The sequence below is a fragment of the Perognathus longimembris genome, chromosome 16 (genome assembly GCF_023159225.1).
Source record: "Perognathus longimembris pacificus isolate PPM17 chromosome 16, ASM2315922v1, whole genome shotgun sequence".
NCBI lineage: Eukaryota > Metazoa > Chordata > Mammalia > Rodentia > Heteromyidae > Perognathus > Perognathus longimembris.
Window position 1 is genome coordinate 14,825,537 of NC_063176.1, and position 22,994 is coordinate 14,848,530.

The window sequence follows — 22,994 nt, forward strand, 5'->3', positions numbered from 1 at the left end:
ATACATTTCTAGATTATAAGCCACTGCTCAGACATTGGAAATCTGCAGTTGATAAACGTATCTTGGGGCTGGGAATGTGGCTTAGCAGTAGAAGGCTTGCCTAGCATGCATGAAGCCCTGGGTTCCATTCCTCAGCACCACATACACAGAAGTTCCTGAAAAAAATGGCCAGAAGTGGTGCTGTGGCTCAAGAAGTAGACTGCTAGCCTTGAGCAAAAAGAAGCCAGGGACAGTGCTCAGGCCCTGAGTCCCAAGCCCCAGGACTGGCAAAATGAAACAAACAAACAAACAAAAAACGTATCTCAAAAATTATTTTTTGTTCAGTACTAGATTTTTACAAACTTAAGCAAATCTGCAATAAATTCAGATGTTTTGTTCCTTGCAAGTGGTATTGTTTTAGCATTGAGAAGTAGCCACATCTGAACTTGCAAGTTCTTAATGGAATGCTAAGAAATGAAAATCACCCTCTGAGCCAAGGACAAAGCTAAAAGTCGTTCATGTGACCTCATTCACATGAAGAAGACAGAGATGACTGATGTAAAATGCAGAAAAGGTCCTATGAGAATTTATCTCACATGGAAAAGAATTCTCCATCTTGTCACAAACACAATCCCTTGTTCTTCGCCATCTTTTAGATAAAAGATAGCAGCTGTCCTCATTTTTGATGATTAGCCACCTGGATTAGTTGTTCACCCCTTTACAACTTACCTTGATGAGTTATGATAAAAAGATGTTCGTCGTGAATTTTATTTCCTCTTATTTCACTCTGGAGGTCTTGTGCACTCAAAATTTTTTCCAACTTTAAATGAAAATATAGAGACACTGAATTTAAAACTGAATAACTTGTGTTATGGAATCAACTTTAAGATGAAGTGGAGGACAGTATGGAAATTGTAGGTCCCAAAGTCCTCAAAAAAAAAATCTATCTTGTTTTATACAACCAAGGAGTTGGGTTTTGTGAGTTCTTATTATTCTGAGATTTAGCAAATCACTCTTCTTCTGAGTCTAACAGATTTCCTTTTGAAGAATGGGGAGGAAGAGGAAGAAAAGGGGTGGGGGAAGGAGGAGGCAAACAGACTTCAAGTGAACCAGACAGCCTCCAGATACTTCATCTGTTGACATCTCTTTTACTTACAATTGATTTCACAAAAATACATAGTGTGCCTTTTACAGTTCCACTTTGTGATGAAAGATTCAAAAAAGTATGCAAAATGCATTTACACTTATCTAGGCTTAAAATTTATTGACTCTGTCTTATTTATACAAGTTGTGTAAAACTGACTGTTATTGACACTGTTTTATTGTTTATACTTTTCTGCCCAGAGTCTGGATTCTCTGGTTTTTATTACACCTCAACCAGAGAGCTGAATTTTTCCAAATGTTAGAAAAGACATAAATTGGTATGATATGGGTATCTTTAGATACAGAATGTTACTGATTATTGAGAAAATGGAAAGGAAAGGAAAGGAAAGGAAAGGAAGGAAGGAAGGAAGGAAGGAAGGAAGGAAGGAAGGAAGGAAGGAAGGAAGGAAGGAAAGAGACAGACAGAAGATACAGAGAGAAGGGATGAAAGAAAGGAAGAAAAATAAAGCAGAAGAGATGGAAGGAAAAAGACTTTAGTGTCTAAAAGAGCAGCCAGTCCCTGTGGCACTACTTACCTGTAGGTAATTCCCATAGATAAGCCCTCCTCTGCTGGCTCTATTCACACCTGTTTGTGAATTGTCTTCTCTGCTGTCTTCTAGAGATAGATTTTTAAAAGCATATCTACAGTTTGAATAAATAACAAAAAAGAGAGCATGAAAAAACACAGTTGACTAATTCTCTATTACTAATATTACTTAGATTATTAATGAAGGGCATCAATGTGGCAGGGCTGAACACTTTTTAATCTTACACATGAACATGCTCATGTTGTACAGTTTAAGGAGCCTAACTCCATTAGAAGTGAGGCAAATACTCACCCAAATTTGTTTCCTAAAAACGGGCACCCGCTCATGGTGAAGAGACACTGTGTTGGGAGCAAGCAGGTTGACTGTAGAACGGTAGCATTGACCTTCCCAGATGTCCCACAGCAGACTTTTTATGTATCCTTCTTACCACTGCTCAGCCAATCAGCACTCTTCTGGGTCTCTTAGATAAGTTCTCATTTCAACTGACTCAGAACTGAGCTTCTGTAAACTTTAAAGTGGATGGTCATTGGGCATACTTTGTTTGGTTAAGGAGATATTCTGTCAAATTAAACCATCTGACTTGCCAAAATCTGTTTGTATATCCAAAGTAACAAACATCAAATAAATCAATAGAGGCCAAGTTAAAAAAAGATAGCATTTATCTAGTCAAGTTCAATGGTACATTTCCAGAAAGATGAGCTTCTGAAATAACAAAGCAACTATACCACAAGAAAACTCACCATCACAAGGAAATCAGAAGCTACATCAAGAGACTGGATCATGGACACAGGGGAGACACAACATCACCCAAATAAATTGAAGAATTCTTTTTTCTAATTATATATATATATATATATATTTAATTTTTTCATCATTTTTCCTCTTGTTCCTGTTTTTTAAAAATTGCCTTTCTATTTTGCTGCTGTTCTGCTCACCCCTAGATACATACGTGGCAGTGTTCATTAGGCCTCCTCCTTCATTATATACATACATAATTGAGATTTTGATTATAGAAATCTCTATTTCTCAATCTTAGTACCTTTAATTTTAGGATTAATCTTTATACTTATATAATTGATAAGTTTTCTAGTTCCTTCCTTATATTTTTTCTAATTTTTACTTTTTTCTTCTTTCTCAGAATTTAGGTCTCAATTATCTTCCTTCTGTTCCTTTTCTTCCCTTCATTACTCTATCCTAATTGCCTCTTCCTGCTTTTCCTTATACATCTTAATTTCTGCTCAACCATCCTTTTCGATCTTCTTAGTCCATGGATCCCTAGTTGTTGGTTGTTGAGCTACACTGCATTTGTATTCATTTTGATTGTGTCAAAGTGGCTCATTGAGTTATCCTTTCAGTCCAGATTGTTTTAAACCAAATGACAGATTTGTTCAATGTTTACCACTATACATAATCCCCATTCCTGAATCACAAAATGCTTCCCTAGCAAAGAAAAGCAGAGATATTAAGTATTTATCATTTGAACCTCCAATATCAGTGCAATGACAAGTTTCAGGGGTGGGTTTTCATCTTAAAACTGTGTTCTATGATAGTATTGGATTTGTTTTTATATCCAAAAAGGAGAGAGTGGAAATACCTACCTATGATTGTGAACCTCTAAGGTCTGTGCAACTACAGTGCTCTGGGCTGGTTTTTCTCATGTCTTAAAAATTGTCTCCTGGTGTGCTATTGGATTTGCTTGTATTTCCAAATGGGGAGAAGAAACATAAGAAAAATGGTAAGTCAGGGAACCTCAACTCCCACTCAGAATAAACAGGCAACAAAGCAGTAAATGAAAAACATAGAAGATAGTCCTCAAAATGCTTTCCAAACAATACTGGCAATCATGATGAATGAATACACAAAGCCTGCATATGGCTATACATGAGCATGATGAGGCTAACCAAAGATTAATAGAGGAATTCATGGAAGCAACAAACAGAAAGCTGAAGGAAATCCATCAGAAGTAAAAGAAATCCAATGAAAGTATAGCCACTCAGCTAAAGGATTTGAGAGAAAGCACTCAAAACCAAGGAAGTAAAGAAGACCATACAAGACATAAAACAAAGCTTCAGTAGAGATATGGAAACCATCAAATATGACCAATTAGAAGGAAGGAAGAAAAAAGACAAAGTAGAAAGTCTTGATAGCAGGTTAGAAATTCAGAAGATCAAATTTCCAGAATTGAAGTTAGTCTAGACTTTATGAAGGAAGAACAGAAAAGTATTCAAAACAAATCCAAAAAAAAAAAAAAAAAAATCAAGAAAGCCCGCTTCAGAAGCTCCAAGATAAAAATCAGGAAGCCTAATTTAAGGCTAATAGGTATTGAGGAGGGCTTAGAGAAGGAAGATAATGGAATAGGAAATATATTTAACATAATCCTAGTAGAGAACTTCCCACATATCCAAAAGGTTAAGCCCATCCAGATACAACAAGTTTTTAGACCCCCCAAACAGACCAGACCAGAACAGAACAAAACATCCCACTGACACATTCTAATCCATACAGGATCAATAGAAACCAAGGAAGGGATCCTTAAAGCTTCCAGGGAGAGGAGAACAATCACCTATAAAGGAAAAAAATCCAAAAAACTACTGATATCTCAGCAGAGACCATGAAAGCAAGGAAAGGCTGGGACAAGGTATGCCATGCCCTGAAGACAAATAACTACCAACCAAGAACAATGTATACAGCTAGGCTCTCATTCATAGTTGAGGGACAAATAAAACCTTTCCACAGCAATGAAAAATGGAAACGACATATTTCCACGAAACCAGCAATGCAGAAAATTCTCAAAGATGTGCTACACATTGAAAACCAACAAGAAAATGACACTGGAAGAGAAATGGACCCTAAATAGAAAACCAGGTAAATATAGCAAGAGTTGACAAGGCACAGTCCTTAAAAAGATAGATATAATAACAGGTACTAACCAACACCTTTCAATTCTAACTCTCAATATTAATGGACTTAACTCTCCAATTAAATGACATAGGCTGACAAAGTGGATCAAAAAGCAAGATCCATCTTTCTGAAGTGTTCAAGAGACACATCTTGCCAACAAAAGCAAACATATTCTGAAAGTGAGAGGCTGCAATAAAATCTATCAAGTGAATGGTCCCAATAAACAGGGTGCAGTTGTAATCATAGTATCAGATAAAATTGACTTCAAATTAAAATTAGCAAGAAGAGACAAAGAAGGTTACTACATATGAATAAAGGGATCTCTCCATCGGGAGGATATAACCAACCTAAATATCTATACATCAAGTGCCACAGCACTCAACTTCATCAAACAAACACTACTGACTCTAAAAACACACATAGATCCAAACACATTTATCGATGATGACTTTACACACCACTGTCGCCTCTGGATAGATCAACACCACAACAGCTCAACAGAGACACCTCAAAACTAAACAGTTGGATAGGTCAATTAGACTGAACTGACATATAGAGACTATTTCACCCAGCAACACTAAAATATACGTGTTTCTGGGCAGCACATGGATCATTCTCCAAAACAGATGATATTATATAGCACAAAGCAAATCTGTGCAAATTCAGAAGTATTGAAATGTTTCCCTGCCTTTTCTCAGACTACAATGGAATAAAATTAGAGTTCAACACCAAAAGCCACCATAGAAAATCCTGTAACTCATGGAAACTGAACAACACATTCTTGAATCACCAGTGATTCATTGAAGAGATCAGATTGGAAATTCAAACATTTATGGTATTAAACAAAAACTAGCACACAAAATACCAGCTCCTCTGAGACAGAACGAATGCAAGCTTCAGAGAAGAATTTACAGCTCTGAGTGCCTACATAAATATATTGGAGAAATCTCAATCCAGCAATTTAATTATGTACCTTAAGTGCCTTGAAAAAGAGCAATCAGCCAAACCCCAATGCAATAGTAGATGGAAACAAATAAGCAAGATTAAATTAGAATTAAATGAATTAGAGTCCAAAAAAACCATAGAAAGAATCAACAAATTAAAAGCTGGTTCTTTGAAAAAATTAACAAAATTGACAGAACCTTAGCAAATCTTATGAGAGAGAGAGAGAGAGAGAGAGAGAGAGAGAGAGAGAGAGAGAGAGAGAGAGAGCGCACCCAAATAAACAAAATCAGACATGGGAATGGAAACATCAAGACAGAAAAATCAAGATTCAGAACATCATAAGAGAATTTTGCAAACCTATCGGCTAACAAATTTAAGAATCTACAAGTAATGGATGAATTTCTAAATACTGATGTACCCAAACTTATCCAAGAGGATATAAACCAACTAAATAGGCCCATATCAAGTAATGAAATAGAAATGGCAAGAAAAGCCAAGAAAAGCCCATGTCCAGATGGATTCACAGCTGAATTCTATATAAGGCCTTCAAAACAGAACTCACACCAATACCCCTCAAACTCTTCAATAAAAGTGAAAGTTCACTACCAAACTCATTCTATGAAGCCAGTATAACCTTTATCCCATAACAGACAGGAACTCATCAAAGAAAGAGAATTATTGTCCTATTTCTCTGATGAATATTGATACAAAACTTTCCATCAAAATTCTGGCCAATTGACTTCAACAACACATAAAAAATTATACACTATAAATAAACAGGATTCATTTCAGGGATGCAAAGCTGTTCATTATATACAAGTCAATTTATGTAATTCATTACATCAATAGGAGCAAAGACAAGAATCATATGATAAACTTCACAGATGCAAAAAAAAATTGACAACATCCAACATCTATTTATGATGAAAGCTCTGGAGAAAATAAGAATCCATGGACAACTCCTCAGTATAATAAACCTACAGCTAGCATTACACTTAATGGCAAAAAAATGAAGCCATTTCCTCTAACAACGGGAATGAGACAAGGATGTCTATTCTTTCCACTCCTCTTCAATATAGTATTACAATCCCTAGCTAGAGAAATAAGAAAATATGCAAATATAAAGGGGATCCAAACAGGGAAAGATGAAGTCAAATTCTCTCTTTGCAGATGACATGATCCTGTACTTAAAGAACCCCATAGACTCTACTGCCAGGTTACTTGAGCTGGTTTGAAACTTTGGAAAATTAGCAGAGTATAAAAATAACCCTCAAAAATAAATGGCTTTTCTGTGTGTGTGCACAATGGGAAGAGTAAGTCTGAAAGCAGAAAAGCAACTCCTTTTGTAATAACCTCAAAGAATATCTAGGAATACACTTAACCCAAAAAGTAAAAGACCTATATTATGAAAGCTTATAAACCCGAGAAAGGAAATTAAAGCAGAATTAAGGAAGTAGAAAAACTTGCCATGCTTCTGGATTGGGAGGATTAACATCATGAACATGGCAATAATACCAAAGCTATCTAGAAATTCAATGCAATATATCCCAACATCATTCTTTAATGAAATAGAGGAAGAAATCCAAAAAGTAAAATTGAATAATAAAAAACCCTGAATAGCAAAACCAATCCTTAGCAGGAAGAATAGTGCTAGAGGAATATTAATACCAAGCTTCAAACTCTATTACAGAGCTATAGTAACAAAAACATAATAATGGTGTGTTAGCAAAATTGGCTAAACACCTGTAGAAAACTAAAGCTAGATCTTTATATATCATCCTGCACCATAATTAATTCCTGATAAATCAAAGATCTCAAGGTAAAATCAGATACCCTGAAAACACTGAAGGCAGGAATAGGAGAAACATTAGGGCTACTTGGCACAGGTAGAAACTTTCTTAATAAAGACCCAGAAACATGAATCAAAGAAAGGTTGGACAAATGGGATTGCATCAAACTGCAGAGCTTCTGCACAGCAAAGGATATAGTTAGCCAGATAAATAGAAAGCCCATAGATTGGGAGATCTTCACTGACCATACAATAGACAAGGGCCTCATATCTAAAATATACTTAGAACTCAAAAAACGTCCCCTCAAAACAAATCCTCAAAGAAACAAGTGACCCCTTACTGTGGGCTAAAGACTTAAAAAGAGACTTCTCTGAAGAGGAAATAAGAATGACCAATAGACACATGAAGAAATGCTGAAGAAATGCAATCAAAAGAATACTGAGATTCCACCTCACCCCAGTTAGAATGGCCATTATCAAGAAAATTAATAATAACAGATGCTGGCAGGGATGTGGCAAAAAAGGGAACACTACTACTACCACTACTACTACTATTGGTAGGAGTGAAAACTTGTTCAACCACTCTGGAAAGAAGTATGAAGGTTCCTGAAAGGACTAAACATAGAGCTCCTCTATGACCCAGAAGCCCTATTTATGTACATTTACTCAAAGGATCACAGACAAGGACATACTAAAGCTACCAGCATAACCATGTTCTTTGCAGCATACTTATCATAGCTAAAATATGGAACCAATCCAGATGCCCCTCAGTAGATGAATGGATCAAGAGAATGTGGTATATATACACAATGGAATTCTATGCTTCCATCAGAAAGAATGACATTGCTCCATTCATTAGGAAATGGAAAGACTTGGAAAAAATATTAAATGAAGTCAGCCAGACCCAAAGAAACATAGATTCCAAGTTTCCCTCATTGGTAATAATTAGTAGCAGAGGATCACAATAGCTCAATGGCTATGTACATATGAGCATATAAGATGATGCTAAGTGAAATGAACTCCAAGATTTGGAAATCGTTGTTGTTATTTTTAATGTGCTATGTGAAATTATTTCTTTTTCTTTTGTTTTTCTCTCCTATGGTTTTTAGCTCCTGTTGTCACTGTATTGGATTTTGGTACCCTGGGTATTGTATATAAGTTTATCTGAATTTGGGAAGGAAAGGGACACATCAAAATGGGGAGACAAAGGTCAAAGGACAAACCAATGCAACAGCAATAACCACAAGACAATATGTTGGAGATTAACAGTACAACTCAGGGGAGGGGACTAGGGGGCAGGATGGTGGGAGAAAAATGAGGGAGGAGGTAGCTAATTTGATAAGGAATGTACTCACTACCTTACATATGTAATTGTAACCCCTCTGTACGTCGCCTTGACAAAATTAAATTTAAAAAGTGCAATTTGTAGTAAAATTCTAATGTAAATTATTGATATTTTAACATTCATATTTCCTATGACTAACATGATATATTGCCACTGAAAACTAGTGTGCAGAAGGGGAGGGGTGCGAGTTGGTATAGAGCTTGGCTTTTTCACTTAAAAATCGTATTCTACCACTTGACCCACTTATTCACTTCTACAGCACTGAAGCTTAATGGTAGAGCACTTGCCAAGTATGTTATAAGCCCTATGTTCCTAGTGCCAAATACAAACATAAATTTAATTAATTAAAAAATCTATCCATATATAATGCTTGTATTATATAATTTAGTAGCATTTTTAAAACAGTACTGATAATCATAAAACATTGTTAAAATTACCTATGCGATAAGTATTACATAAAAGTTTTTATGAGAAAGTTGTTTACCTAAAATTATGATGTGATGTATAATTTAAAATATCACCAAAATGCATTTATTATAAATCACATAAAACAATAAAATTATGCAATATTAAGTACGTTAGCCATACTCATGAAATTGGTGTTTTAAAGGTCAAAATTGTTGAATATCATGCATCTTACAAGCTTCCTCTTACCTTTAGTATGAAAATATTACTAAATACAAACACTAAAAACACTACTAAAAGCAAGTGCATGCTATGCCAAGCAAATTTACAAAATTCTCAAGTAGAACAGTCTATTCTGTAAAAAGGAAGGGGGTGGCATTTTCTGATGCTACCTTGATAACCTTATTTCTAGATGAGCAAACAAATCTATAAATAATTCCAGTGACCAAGAGAGAACCTAAGATTTGCTACTTTTAAGAGCAGACTGTACAATTTCCAATCCTATTTCCTATTACTTCCCACATCAGGACAAAGCCAGAACATGCATCATGAACTTTCCTAAATTCTCCTTCCCGTCTCACTCCTGAGTTCCCAGTACTTCTCTAATACATCTCATACAGTTGTCCACTGAGATACTTTCCAAAATGGCTGCTCAAAGAGCCATAGATTCCTCTCCAGAGATCTGACGGATGTTTTTATGATCCAAGTCTTAGCATTTAGGGCATTCTTAGTCAACATCTGTTTCCTGTGTGACTTGCTCACTCTGGCTCAGCCTTGAGTCACTGCTCTTCAGTCTTCTGAACTCAGCACACCTGATATCTAACGAAATCAAATCTTATCTCCTTACCACCACACCAGAGTCAGAGATGAATTTCGAATACCTCTTTTTGCAGTAGATAAATAGCCTCTACTGACAGTTGAAAGTCCGGGAAGGAACAAGCATAGGTAGCTTTGTAAGAAGAAAATAAGCTCCTATTACAGTTAACTTAATTGTAACATTACTTATAATTACAAATAATTGCAATTAGCATTCACTACAATTAATATTACAACTAATGCAGAATCTAATCCACATAGCAAGTTTCCTAGTGTGTAGATGAAGTAAGACATTTGTACAAGACGAAGTCTTTTAGGTGTAGCAGTGAAGTTGAATAATTCTAGTCCATGGGAGTAATACAGGAGACTCGTAAACTCGAGATCAGCCCTGGAAAATATTACTAATAGCTCTGGGATGACTGTCTTACATGGTAGAATGCCTGCCTAGAAATCTAAGTCCCCAAATTCAAGTTTCTAAAAAGGAAGAAACCGCACAAGTCACAAGTTATAAATTTGTTTCCACATACTTGGGAATACCTTAACCACCAAGTGAAAAGAAAGCCATAGAAAGCTGATAGGGTAAAATGTCAATAGGACACTAAGAGATTCGTGCCTCTAACCCAGCAACAGATGAAATGATTAATATTTCTACATGCTATTTTCTACTTTTTAAGTGTTTGAAACAGAGCAGGGTTTTCCATTAAAAATAATATTCTGTGAAAAGCCTGGAAGCTTCATCTCCCAATAACTGCCAAAAAAATCCAAACCACACACACACACACACACACACACACACACACACACACACACACAAAAGCCCCTCAAGTGGAAGAGCTCTAATCTTGAGCAAAGAAAGCTCAAGGACAGCGCCCAGGACCTGAGTTCAAGCCCCAGGATAGGCCAAGCATGAGTGAGTCATTCCTGTCACTCTAGAAACTCAGAAGGCTGAAATCTGAGGACCAAGTTCAGAGTCAGGTAAGGCAAGAATGTCTGTGAGCCTCTGTTCTCCGATTCACCTGAAGTGGAGGAGCGGCTCAAGTGGTAGAGTGCTGCCCTTGAACAAGAAAGGTAGCTACTCTGGAGCCTGAGATCTGAGTCAGATCATGGTTCAAAGGCACCCCAAGGAGAAAAGGCCATGAAACTCTTTCCTCTAGTTAATCACCTCCAAACCAGAAGTGGAGCTGTGGCTCGATGTGGTAGAGCACTAGCCTTGAGCAAAAATGCTCAGGGACAGTGCCTAAAGTTGGAGTTCAAGTCCCAGTACTCTCACACACACACACACACACACACACACACACAGAAGCACAGACACACACAAACATACACACACACATACACACAAATAAACAAAATAATATATTAAAATTGGGCCTGTAGCTCAATAGCAGTGTGCTTACCCAGCACATGTGCGTCTCTGGTTCACTCTTCACCACCACAGACAAGATGAAATAACGAACTAAAGTACAAGTGATCTGAAGTGCTGGTTTAGCCATATTATCAGGCTTTTTAGGTTTGTAATAAAAGCTTCCCTCAGTCAGTACACTAAAACTGCCTCTGTAACAAAGCAGGGTCTGAGATCCTGGGGTTGAATTAATCAACAAGACAGCAAAGCTATTTTCTCCTGGACCTAAGACTAATGCTGAGAGGGAAATGGCCACAAAAATTAAAACAAATTCCCAACAAAAATGGCAATTTTAAATCACAATAAAAGAGGGTAAAGAGATTAAAAACCACTACGGAAAGTGTTTTAAAATGACATGACCCAGAAATAGGATGAATCCGGTACTCATCTCAGTCTGGGCTTGCTTGTTTATTCCTTGCTGGGGATTTTTATAAAGTAGGGATGCCCTCTCCCATTAAGCTACTTCCCAGTCTTCAACACATGACATTTTGTTGAAGATTAAATATGCCAGATTTGCCTAGGAAAATGGTTTACACATCGATTACTGTTATTCATCACTCCAGACCAGGCTTTTGAACAATATTTCCTGCATGCCCTTAAACAGCGGTTACAGAAATTAAGGTTTCTGGAATCAAATGCTAGCTCTACATACAGATTTAGATTCTGAAAGGATTTGTAAAACCTTGAAAATTGCCAAAGTATCAAGTGAATCTTGATTGTAAAGTTTAAAGAAACTTGTCCATGCACTTTCACTGGACTCAACACAATTGGAGAAGTCCTATGTAGAATTCATCAACGTCATCTCCTTCACCTAAGAACTTGAACATCTTACCGGGGAATTCAGAATTTCCTGTACAGACATGTAAAACTGAAGCATGGGAAAAGGACCAGGATAATGTAACTAGTGGTGAACTGGTATCCATACTTCTCCCAAATGACAGTGAATCCAAATGTGACTGGAGTTTTCCATGAAGAAGGAGTTTCTGGTGTTCCCGGGCTGTGGTCTTCTTGCTGCACCGAGGGACAACCCCGGCCTCATATGAGCCCTTCATATGCTGCAATATAATACTAGCAAGCTGGAAGCCAGTGGCTCACTCCTGTAGTTTTAACTACTTAGGGGGCTGAAATCTGAGGACTGCTGTTCAAAGCCAGCCTGAGCAGGAAAGACCATGGTACTCTTCCCCACTTAACTACTAAAAAGCTAGAAGTGAAGCTGTAGCTTGAGTGGCAAGAGGGTGAGGCCTTGAGCAACAAATAGCTCAGGCCAAGTTCAAGTCCCAGCGTGTGCGCGTATGCGCGCGCACACACACACACACACACATACACACACACGGATGATCCATGACGGTTTTCACTTTACATCTTAGGGCTTCTCTGAGTGTTTTCCTCTTATGGTGCCTTTCAGGGGAATTTCTTTGATCTCAGTAGTGGATATTTGGTTTGCTCCACCTCCACAGAGGGGTTGGCTCCTGTCTCTTGGTAAAAGCTAGTGTTTGTATTCTATACAATGGACACTCAAAATTATTATTAACTATTAGGCCCTTTTGATTGTTCTTCCAGTTTTTATCTGATTGCTTGTTTAAAATACACACACACACACAGAGTAAACAATTTCATTCACCTAAAAATGCTTTAAACTACCGAGTGTTTCCTCCTAGGGAGAGGTGCTATGAAATTAAAAGATTTTAAAGAAAAATGGTCTTCAATATTTTTGCCTGAAGATTAACTATACGCATCATAACAAAATAGCTATATGAAAATACAGCACTCCTCACCACGTAATTTCATTTACCACCTCCAGGGAACAGCCGACGACTAGTTTGAACCATATCATCTCCAAATTGTTCCATACCTTGAAAAAAGTCAATAGTCCTAAATATAATTTTAGGCAAGATTTTCATTTCCAGTAGAAGTTGTTAATACATATTTATGATTCAATAACTCTTATTACATAGTTATACAAAATCCTAAAAATTCCTAAAAGCTGTGAGTCCTGTCTTAAATGGTTTTTCTTACTCCACTGAAAATCTCCCTGAAAATACTGATTTCTGGAAGATGGACAACATGATGTCTGTTCTAATCCCCCAGTCACTGAAGCATTGAGACCTAGAGATGAGTTCCAATTTTTCTTCTTTTATGAAAGATTGATTTGCTGTGTATTCTAGCTTGGCCTGAAACTGACTATGTAGACCCAGGGTGGCTGCGAACTCACAATCTTCCTTCTTTTCAAATACTGGGTTACAGGTAAACATTACCAAGCCTGGCTCTTACTCACATCTTAATGTCTTATTGTTTTACTCATTCATCCATTTACAACCCTGGGATTTGAACTCAAGGCCTTGCTCTTGCTAGGCAAGTGCTTTGCTACCGGAGCCACATCCCAGCCCTTTTTGCTTTAGTCATTTACCAGATTAGGTCTTCAGTTTTTGCCCAGGGATAATCTCAGACAAAGGTCCGCCTCGCTCTGCCTCCCTGGAGCTGGGGTACAGACACACACCGGGCCACTCAGCTTTATTTTGAAACCATTCTTTCTTTCTCCCTCAAAAACCCATTCTTCCTCCTTGTTGCTATTGTCCACACCTTGTCATCCTCCTCCCCCATGTTTACCCATCTTGTTTACAGTCATTTTCTTCATCTGTTCTTTTTGACTTCCTGGAATTTTCAATATCATGTGAGCGGGCCTTTCAACCTTTCTTAAAGATAACCCCTCAGCCGGGACTGTAGGAATTAGAGACTAGACTTGCACTTCCAATAGCTGATAGCCACATGGAGCTATTGATCATTTGAAGTATGGCTGGCCCAAACAAATTGAGATTTGATTATAAAATATACACCAGGTTACAATAAAAACAAACAAATGAAGGATACACAACACCTGAAAAATTGTTGCCTATACACTGAAATAACCTTTTACATCATTTGCTTAAATGAAGTTACTGGAATCCATTTCTTTTTTTCTTTTTACTTGTACAATGTATAATTTTCTTATTAAATCCTTTAAGTTTGAAGATATGGACATTCATTCTTATAGCAATAACTTGTTTAGTACATTTATTTTTTATTAATTATATCTTAATTGATAAGGTGATAAGCAGCAGGGTTATAGTTGCACAAGTAAGGTAATGATTACATTTGTTTTTAAACAATGTTACCCCACTCTTCATTTCCTCCTGCTTACCCCTCCCCTGTCCCCAGAGTTGTAAGGTTGATAATCCAGCATAGTGTCAAGTGAGTGTCCTAGTTGCGTCAGTTTGTCCTTTGCCCTACTGTTTCTGTGATTCCCTTTCCTTTCCCTGGTCAAATAATCTTATAACAAGACACAACATACAGAAAATTAAGAGTGATGAAAGAAAACATTAAAATTAAAAACCATGTACAGGACATAATAAGCACCTCTTGTTTCCATATCTTGGAGTTTATGTTGATATACTTCATTATATATGGCCCCATGTATTAAGCAATTGAGTTGTTGAGATTCCCTGTTAAGAACATTATATTATAGACATATAGAATCCATTTCTCACAGTTCAATAGGAGGATCTAAAATTGCCTGTGCCTTGTCATTTGTTTCTATTGGATATTAGCCTACACCTATCTACAGCAAACACCTGTTAACTTTTGTCATTTTAATTTCCTGCATATCTTTTCATGCTACCCTTTTGCATTTACCGATCACTCATTCTTCAATTTTGGTTCTACAATCTTCTTAATACCAAGACCGCTTTGAGCTAACTGATCTTTCCTTTTCCCTCTCCTCTTTTATGCCCCCACACCTTCCCATCTGGCTGCTCTTCGATGACCAGGCATTACAACAACTTCTTTCAGTTCAGCTTGGCTACATCTCATTCGATATTTGCTCTGAAAACTGCATGTGGCTTGAGGAAAGAAAGTCTATTAGAATATATTACACATTGCCAAAGCCATGCAGACATCCAGGTACAAAAGCACAAAGGAAAAGTTTATTGCCAGCAAAGGGACTGGCAAGACCCCTTCTCACTATTGTCTGGGGTGACGTATATAAAACCTAGGATGTCTTAGAGGGGGGACCACAGTGTGGATGTGCAGACCAGGAGTTTCATCATGGCGGGCTAGGATTTATGGCTGCTGCCCAAATGGTAGATAAGGGGTCCTGCAACTACCCAGGCCTGAAGGTCACTCGAAGGAGATTTTCTTGCCTTATATGGTCATAATTTCCCTAAAGAGATGCCATCTCAAGGAAGAGGGGGTGGAGGCTAATTATTTACTGCCAGTGGCTCACACTTGTAATCGTGGTTACTCTGGAGGCTGAGACCTGAGGGTAGCAGCAATATGAAGCCAGAGAAGGCAGGGAAGCCAGTGAGACCCTTACCACTAGTTAACTACCAAAAAGCCACAAGTGGAGCTATGATCCAAGTGGTAGAGCATTAGCTTTGAGCAAAAAAATCTTCAAGGACAGCACCCAAGCCCTGAGTTCAAGCCCCAGGACCAGCATTCCCTCCCCCGACCCAACCCGTGCCATCTGATTTTTGTTCGTGTTACCTATGATTTTTGTGCGTGTTACCTAAGGCTACTGTTTAAAAGGTGCAAGAGTTATACAACCTGAAGAAACCAGAATATGGGGCTACTGTGTAAATTACCACAAAACTGGTGGTCAGAAGTAAAAAAATCAAAGTGGCTGCAGAGGGAAAATCGACAGGGCTATACTCACTTCAAAGACTGCATGGCTCCCATCAGCAATAATCCCACCATCTGCTTCTATCTTTCACGTGACCTTCTTTTCAGTATAGCTCAATATCCACACCTCCTTCTCTCTAGCTCTTATAAGGACAACTCGAATTTAAGGAACTCATAAGCCAAAGATGATTTTATTCTGAGATCCTTAAATTGTGACATTTACAAAGACCCTATCCAAATAAGGTCAAAATTGTAAAATTCTGAGGAGACTTAAATTGGGAGCTACTATTTCTTCTACTATGCTATGTAACTCTAAAACTTCATACAATATGATGATCTGTGATGTTTGCAATGTTTTATTTTAAAATTTTTCATCTTTTTTGTTGTTATTTTACTTTGTGTTTCCACAAATAAATTAAGCACTTAACGGTTAACTTTCCATTAGAAGCACCTGCAAAGGTATGGAAATAACAATATATCTGTATTTTGCTTTTGAGTAGTTAGAAGGTAAATTTCTCCCGAATGTTCTATTGCACGATTATAACAGATAAGGAACATAAAAATACAGCACACTATCTAGAGACACCCTACCCAAGTAACCTTGACCCCGGGGCAGGCAGTGTGTGAACACACTGTTTTGCAAGCTTATGGGCTTACAAGTTAAGCATTAGTGGCATCCTTCCCCCTACCTTAACCAATAACTGTCACTTTCACAGAAAATCTAGAGGATGTTTAAACAGGAGCTGTGTCCCTTGTGGCATGGTCAGAGCTGAGTAACAAACAGAAACCTCCCACAGGCTGGGCCAATGGCAGAACGAGGCAGAGCACTGGAGTGAAAAGCCATCAGGTTCCCAGAGCCTTCCACTTTCCAAAGCTGGAGCACAGCAGCTAGTTAAGTGAACAAATAAATCGGAATAGTTCATGACGCTTTATTGTTTTTGTTTTGTTTTGCCAGTCCTGGGCTTGGACTCTGGGCTTGAGCACTATCTTGGGCTTCTTTTTTTCTCAAGGCTAACACTCTACCACTTTTGAGCCACAGCACCACTTCTGGCTTTTTCTATATGTGTAGTGCTGAGGAAACGAACCCAGGGCTTCATGTATGCAAGCCAAACACTCCACCACTAGGCCACATTCCCAACCCTCATGACACTTTAAATTAATATTTTTCAGTGATCAACACAGGCATGTAATATTTTTTCCTCAACATACAGCTCTTCTAAATGTTACAAAGAGTTTCTTCCTATATTTAAAGACATAAAGATGCACATTTTGTTGAATCAGTATATGCAAACAAAAGAATTCTGTTCAAGTGAAAAGTACAATATAATAAACATAGAAAAATAAATATAGAAAAAAGAACTGGAAAGGGTGAAGTTTTCTTTTTCTCCTGATCAAAAAAGTTAATAAGTATGGTTTATAGTATATCCAATAGAAACACACACACACACACACACACACACACACACACATACACACACAACATATATATATATATGAGAAATGCATATCATGGGTAACATTGAGTTATTTTTAAAAAGCATACAGAAGTCAGTATGTCTAAAACCATTCAAATATTTGGCAGCCAAGATAATCACAAACTTGTCTCCTTTTCTTGTGCATGATTGCTTTTAAAATCAGTTCATTAGAACCTAAAGCAATACAAGTTTGAATGCCCAAATTATTTTTCCTCTTCAATATATTTTCAGTGATTTTGCTATTAGTAAATGGTTATGGAAAGTTAGGTAAATGCACTAAGCTAGTTTTACTTAGTTCTTCCAGGAAGGGAGTCAATGTAAATAAATTCTTAAGTGACTAACGAGTGAGATAAAATTACAGTGAGTTGAAAAACTATCCATGAGTTGACAAGAACAATTTGTGTTATTTGAAGTCAGGAAGGTCAGAAGGGGAAGGTCAGTAAAGAATGCCAACAAATAAACCCAGAAAGCATGGTAGAAATATATATATATGATATTTTTTTCTTTGTCAAAAGATCATAGTTGTAATACTTCCCACAGAGATTCATCGATTTATACAAAAGTCATTGTACAACAGATTGGGAACAAGATATTCTTTTCTCAAATAATTGCCTCCACAGATTACTTATTAATTACGAAAGGGAGAAGGCATTTCACAAAGGAGAAACCTGGCAGGGATCTCCTTGCTGGAGAGGGAGCGCTCATCACACCGAGCACACAGGGGAAACTGAGGCCTCGTCCTTGCTGCCCAGATGCACGGTGGAGTGAACGTCAGGTCTCTGACTCCTACATAAATGTTGGACCTGAGCCCAATCATGAAGCTAGGCTGGACAACTGTGAATGGAGAGCTCTTCCACCAAGCATCTCACATGGATTATTTGAAAACAGCCATGAAATGAAAAGATAGAAAAAAAAATTACTACCTTGGGATCTCTTCTAGATTCAAGAAGGCTAAACAAATATATAAACAGAAAGCAATCTATGATCTTTGATTGGATTCTGTCTTGCAGAAATTAAATACTATAAAGTTAATTTGTAGAAGGATATTTGAATATAGATTGAATCTTAAATGGTAGTGTTGTGTAAAGGTAAGCTTTCCTGAGTGAGATCCTAATATTGCATTTATTCAGAAGATGTTTGCCACTTAAAAGGCAGAAGATGATACATTTAGGGGTGAGAACCAAACTAACGTGTGAAAAGGATAAAAATGGCTGCAGTAAAAAGTTCATGATTATTTATGTATTCATTTCTTCTGAGTAAAGACATATACATATATTCACAATAATCACAGTATGGGGAAAATTATGAGTGTGACTCTTCACATACTCATCAGAATTCAAAACCTTCTGTATCCCTTTCTTTCTAGAGAGGAGAGAAGAAAAGGGAAATTTGGATGAAAGGTAAATGCTTTTGGGGGCGGGGGGAGAATCCAGTCCTACTGTGGAACAGACAACAGCCTGGGCCAAAGTCTATCACACAAACCCCAAATCATCAGAGATTATAAAAGCTTATCTTTGGGATGGAAATAGAGGACAATGACATATGACAAAGTCTGTCTGGTGTATTGACATTCTTCAGTCTTCTGGAGATAAGAATTTGCTTCACGAAAGCTCACAGAAGGGACCAGACTCCAGGATTCTTTTCTTTGGTCGGTGTGGACTTGGACATTTACAGAGGCTTCTGCCTGGGCTGGGAGAGGAAGAACCGAGGGAAGGCATGTGGTCCTTGAATCTAGGGCAGGCCTTTGGCCTTAACGTTTCCTCTGTTTTAAAATGTTAGGACATGCCATCCTGTAGAGGGCTGCTAGCTTTCACTTGGGGTGTGTGTGTGTGTGTGTGTGTGTGTGTGTGTGTGTGTGTGTGTGTGTGTGTGTGTGTGTGTGTGTGTGTGTGTGTTTTAATCCAACCATACTTGTTTGCTCCCAATGGCTGGGAAGCAAAGTATGAGAATCGTTACGTGTGTGTGACCTTTGGGTCTAGTTTCTCTCCCATCTCTGAACAGAAAAAGTAAAAGGGTAAGGAACTGAACTGAACCTTGGAGCTTCCAAAATGACATGGAGGAAATAAATGGTCTGGACTACATTGTGGGGGTCAATGGAGACCCAAAATATGGTGCGTATGATGGGTTAGAGAGAAGGTGCTTAATGTATGGATTAGAACTACAAAGATAGGCAGGCACCTGTAAGAAGATGGGATTATACACATTTCTTGGGAAGGGGCAGAAGTGTGGTGATCATGTGTGCATTTCCTGGGAAGGAGTGGGATCTGGGTAGTATGTCACCATTTTCTGGGAAGAAGAGGAAATGTGTCAAGTTTTCCTGTGAAGGAGATGAAGTCAGGATGATAGATCTGCATTTCCTAAGGACACTCTTAACTCCACTCTGGGAAGCGCTGAGATGAAAGCGTCTTGATTTTTATCATGTTTCACTTCCTTGCATTTTGTTCTATGCTTCTTGAGGAAAACCTGGAGTAGTGTTGTTCATTTGTGAGGCTATTTTGTCTGTAAGGTTCAAGTCTGGGGATGAGATCTTTAAAAAGATATGGAAAATCCCCACTTGTTTCTCAGCAAATAAAGTTCTATTCCTTTCAAATGCTTTCAAATGCTTGTCCAGAGGAAAAAATTCAAAGCCTGAAATCTTCTAGCCCCCTTGTTCTTACCAACTGCATCACAAAGTTTCAGAACTTCATAAGGCTCATTTTACTGTAAGAATTAATGAATTGGTTAATAATTTTCTTATGTCACATGAGTGTCTATATAGTAAAGAGAGTACAAGGCTGGAACAATTTCTTCATCTTGCAACAGTATTATTGGTTGCCGTCGATCTAGTACATATATTGTTTAAAATTTCACATGGTATGTTGAAAATAGCAACAACAATGATAAACCACTTGTTTCTATAATTTGGAGTTAATTTCACTTAGTTTCATCATATGTGTTCTTATGGACATAGATAATTGAGCTAATGTGATCTTCTGCAATGAGGGAAACCACAGAGTCTATGTTTCTTTGGGTCTGGCTCTCTTCATTTAGTATGATTTTTTTCCAAGTCCTTCCATTTCCATTTATTTATTCACTTATTTATTTTGCCAGTCCTGAGTCTTGGACTCAGGGCCTGAGCACTGTCCCTGGCTTCTCTTTGCTCAAGGCTAGCAATCTACTACTTGAGCCACAGTGCCACTTCTGGCCATTTTCTATATATGTGGTGCTGAAGAATCGAACCCAGGGCTTCATGTACATGAAGCAAGCACTCTTGCCGCTAGGCCATATTCCCAGCTTTCCATTTCCTTATATGCAGTTGGATAGATAACAAAGAAGGCCAACAGGTACAGTGCCACATTTCTGGATCATTTGTTCTTTCTTCTTTTTGTCCAAGCTAACTGCTTGGTGAAGTGGATAATGGTACTTTGGTATTCCAAAGTCAAATCCTGCAATTCAGATCCATGAATTTCTTTGTTTTAAGTAGAAAGTATCATCAACTATTTTATCTGCTTAATGTCCTGTACAATAAGACTGTAACTAACCAATGCTTACACAAAGCCTATAGCAGAACATTATCTATGGATTCTACTTTAGATCTTACACACAAGTTAACATTTCAGGGAATTACTTATTTCTTTAAACATGCTAATCTGCAAATTTACTCTGGTTTTACTTTCCATTGCCATTCACTATAATAAATAATCAACATCAACTTTCAAGGAAAGGAAGAGTGCAGTAAGCTGGGCCCTATGCCTTATGCTTATGGTCCTACCTACTCAGGAAGCTGAGAGCTGAGACTCCACATTTGACTCAGAACAAGAAGATAAAGGAAAGTGGCAAGAGACTTCCTAACTATCCAAAAACCTGAAATAAAATTTCATGAAATCACTAATACAATAGCAGGAAGGAAGGAAGGTTATTTTACAACAGAATAGAACTACCTATGGCTCGTGGCTGTAATGGATTACACTCTATAGAGGGCAGATTGAGAGAATTGTGCAGGCCTCTGGGCAAAAAGCTAATGTGACTTCATCGTAACACATAGGCTCCATATGGTGGGATATATCTGTATTTCTAGGTATGTGGGAGACATAGGGGGGTAGATTATGGTCCAAGGATAGCCTGGGCCAAAAGCATGAGATATTGCCCAGAAAATAACCAAGGCAAAAATATACTGGCAGTGTGGCTTAAGTGTTAGAGTATAAAGTCCTGAATATAAACCCCAGGACCACTAAAACAGTGAACAAACAGAAAAAATTAAAAACAAAGCATAGAAAATTTCAGATCAGTTTAACAAAGATAAAATACTTTCATTGTTTTTAATATCATAGGAGAGATAAACAAGTTTGAGCAAGTAAATAATGATAATAAAGTAGCTTTCTTGGGAATAATCAATAAATGCATATGTAAATATATACAGGGTCACATATGCATGAATACAAACATATCATGGTATTTGTATGGGAGAATTCAAATGGTGTAACTGCTTTAAAAAGCTAACTTGTTGTCTAACAAAATAAATACCAGGGCTGGGTGTAGGTGGCTCATATCTGTAATCCTAGGAACTCAGGTGGCTGAGATCTGACAATACTGGTTCAAAGCTGGCCTGGGAAGGAAAGTCTGTGAGCCTGTTATCTCCAATTAACCACCAAAATGCTGGAAGTGGAGCTGTTGCTCACGTGATCGAGCATTAACTTTGAACATAAAATCTCAGGGACAGTGCCTAGACCCAGAGTCCAACTCGTAGGACCAGCACCAAAAATATAAACAAACAAACGTACAAAGAAGCTGGTACTTGAGGTGTGGGAGGGTTAGGGGAGAAAGTAGACAAATGAGGAAAGAAGGGGTTCGGGGAGAAAGCAGTAACAATCTTCAGGGCATAACCTATGAAAGTAGGAACACTGAGGAGTTGGGTAGAGTTGAGGGGTGTGGGAAAGACTCATGAAAGGGGTGATATAGATCTTCCATGACACGCTGAATTGTGCCCCCTTTGAACAATGACTTAAAGATAATAAGAATATAATTTTTAAAATAGGTTGTTTTCTTTTTGTAACTTCATTCTTTAATTTCTTGCCTTTCTTCCATGCTGACTTTCTTACCTCCTTTCTTCTGTTGTGCAGAAGAACTAGAGAAGGGCATGCAAGAGTTGTGGAAGAGAAGTAAAAGTAGTTAATGGACTTGCTGCACATTTGCACTAGTGACTTAGGTAGGCTATGTAGCTGAGGCTGGGCACTTTGGCCATTCTTCTCTTGCCTTTTCTTCCCACACTCTCTGCACAGGAGATCCATCTCTCACCGTCTTTCCTGAAGCCCCTCCAGCCTGGCCTGCTTTGTATAACCTCACTCCTCTTCTTACCAAGTAGGCCACAAACATAAAGCAACCTAGGGGCTTTTCCTTTTCCAGTTCAAACAATGACACAGAAAACGAGGCCTTACTTGGCACATGAATACATACTTGTCCACATCCTAAGTGCTCTGTGGTGAACGATGACAAAAGAACAAAGGCAGGGAGTTAGTTGTTATTCCTCTCAGTAGGACCAGAATTCTTAAAACTATACCTGAATTTGTAATTTAACTGAAAAAAAGATGTTTCACAAATAGATTCATATATCATA

At 37.8% G+C, this 22,994-nt stretch overlaps 1 protein-coding gene across 1 annotated transcript in view; it reads right to left on the reverse strand.

The window, feature by feature from the left end:
- Tdo2 (tryptophan 2,3-dioxygenase) overlaps positions 1 to 18,218 on the reverse strand; it is a 33,386-nt gene extending 15,168 nt beyond the window's left edge. The window contains exons 1-4 of the mRNA XM_048364103.1: positions 18,038 to 18,218; positions 16,709 to 16,814; positions 1,659 to 1,764; positions 709 to 799 (exon numbers count right to left, since the gene is read on the reverse strand). Of these exons, the coding sequence (XP_048220060.1) occupies positions 709 to 799; positions 1,659 to 1,764; positions 16,709 to 16,814; positions 18,038 to 18,218 (484 nt within the window). The remainder of the gene's footprint in view (positions 1 to 708; positions 800 to 1,658; positions 1,765 to 16,708; positions 16,815 to 18,037) is intronic.
- Positions 18,219 to 22,994: the final 4,776 nt, after the last annotated feature.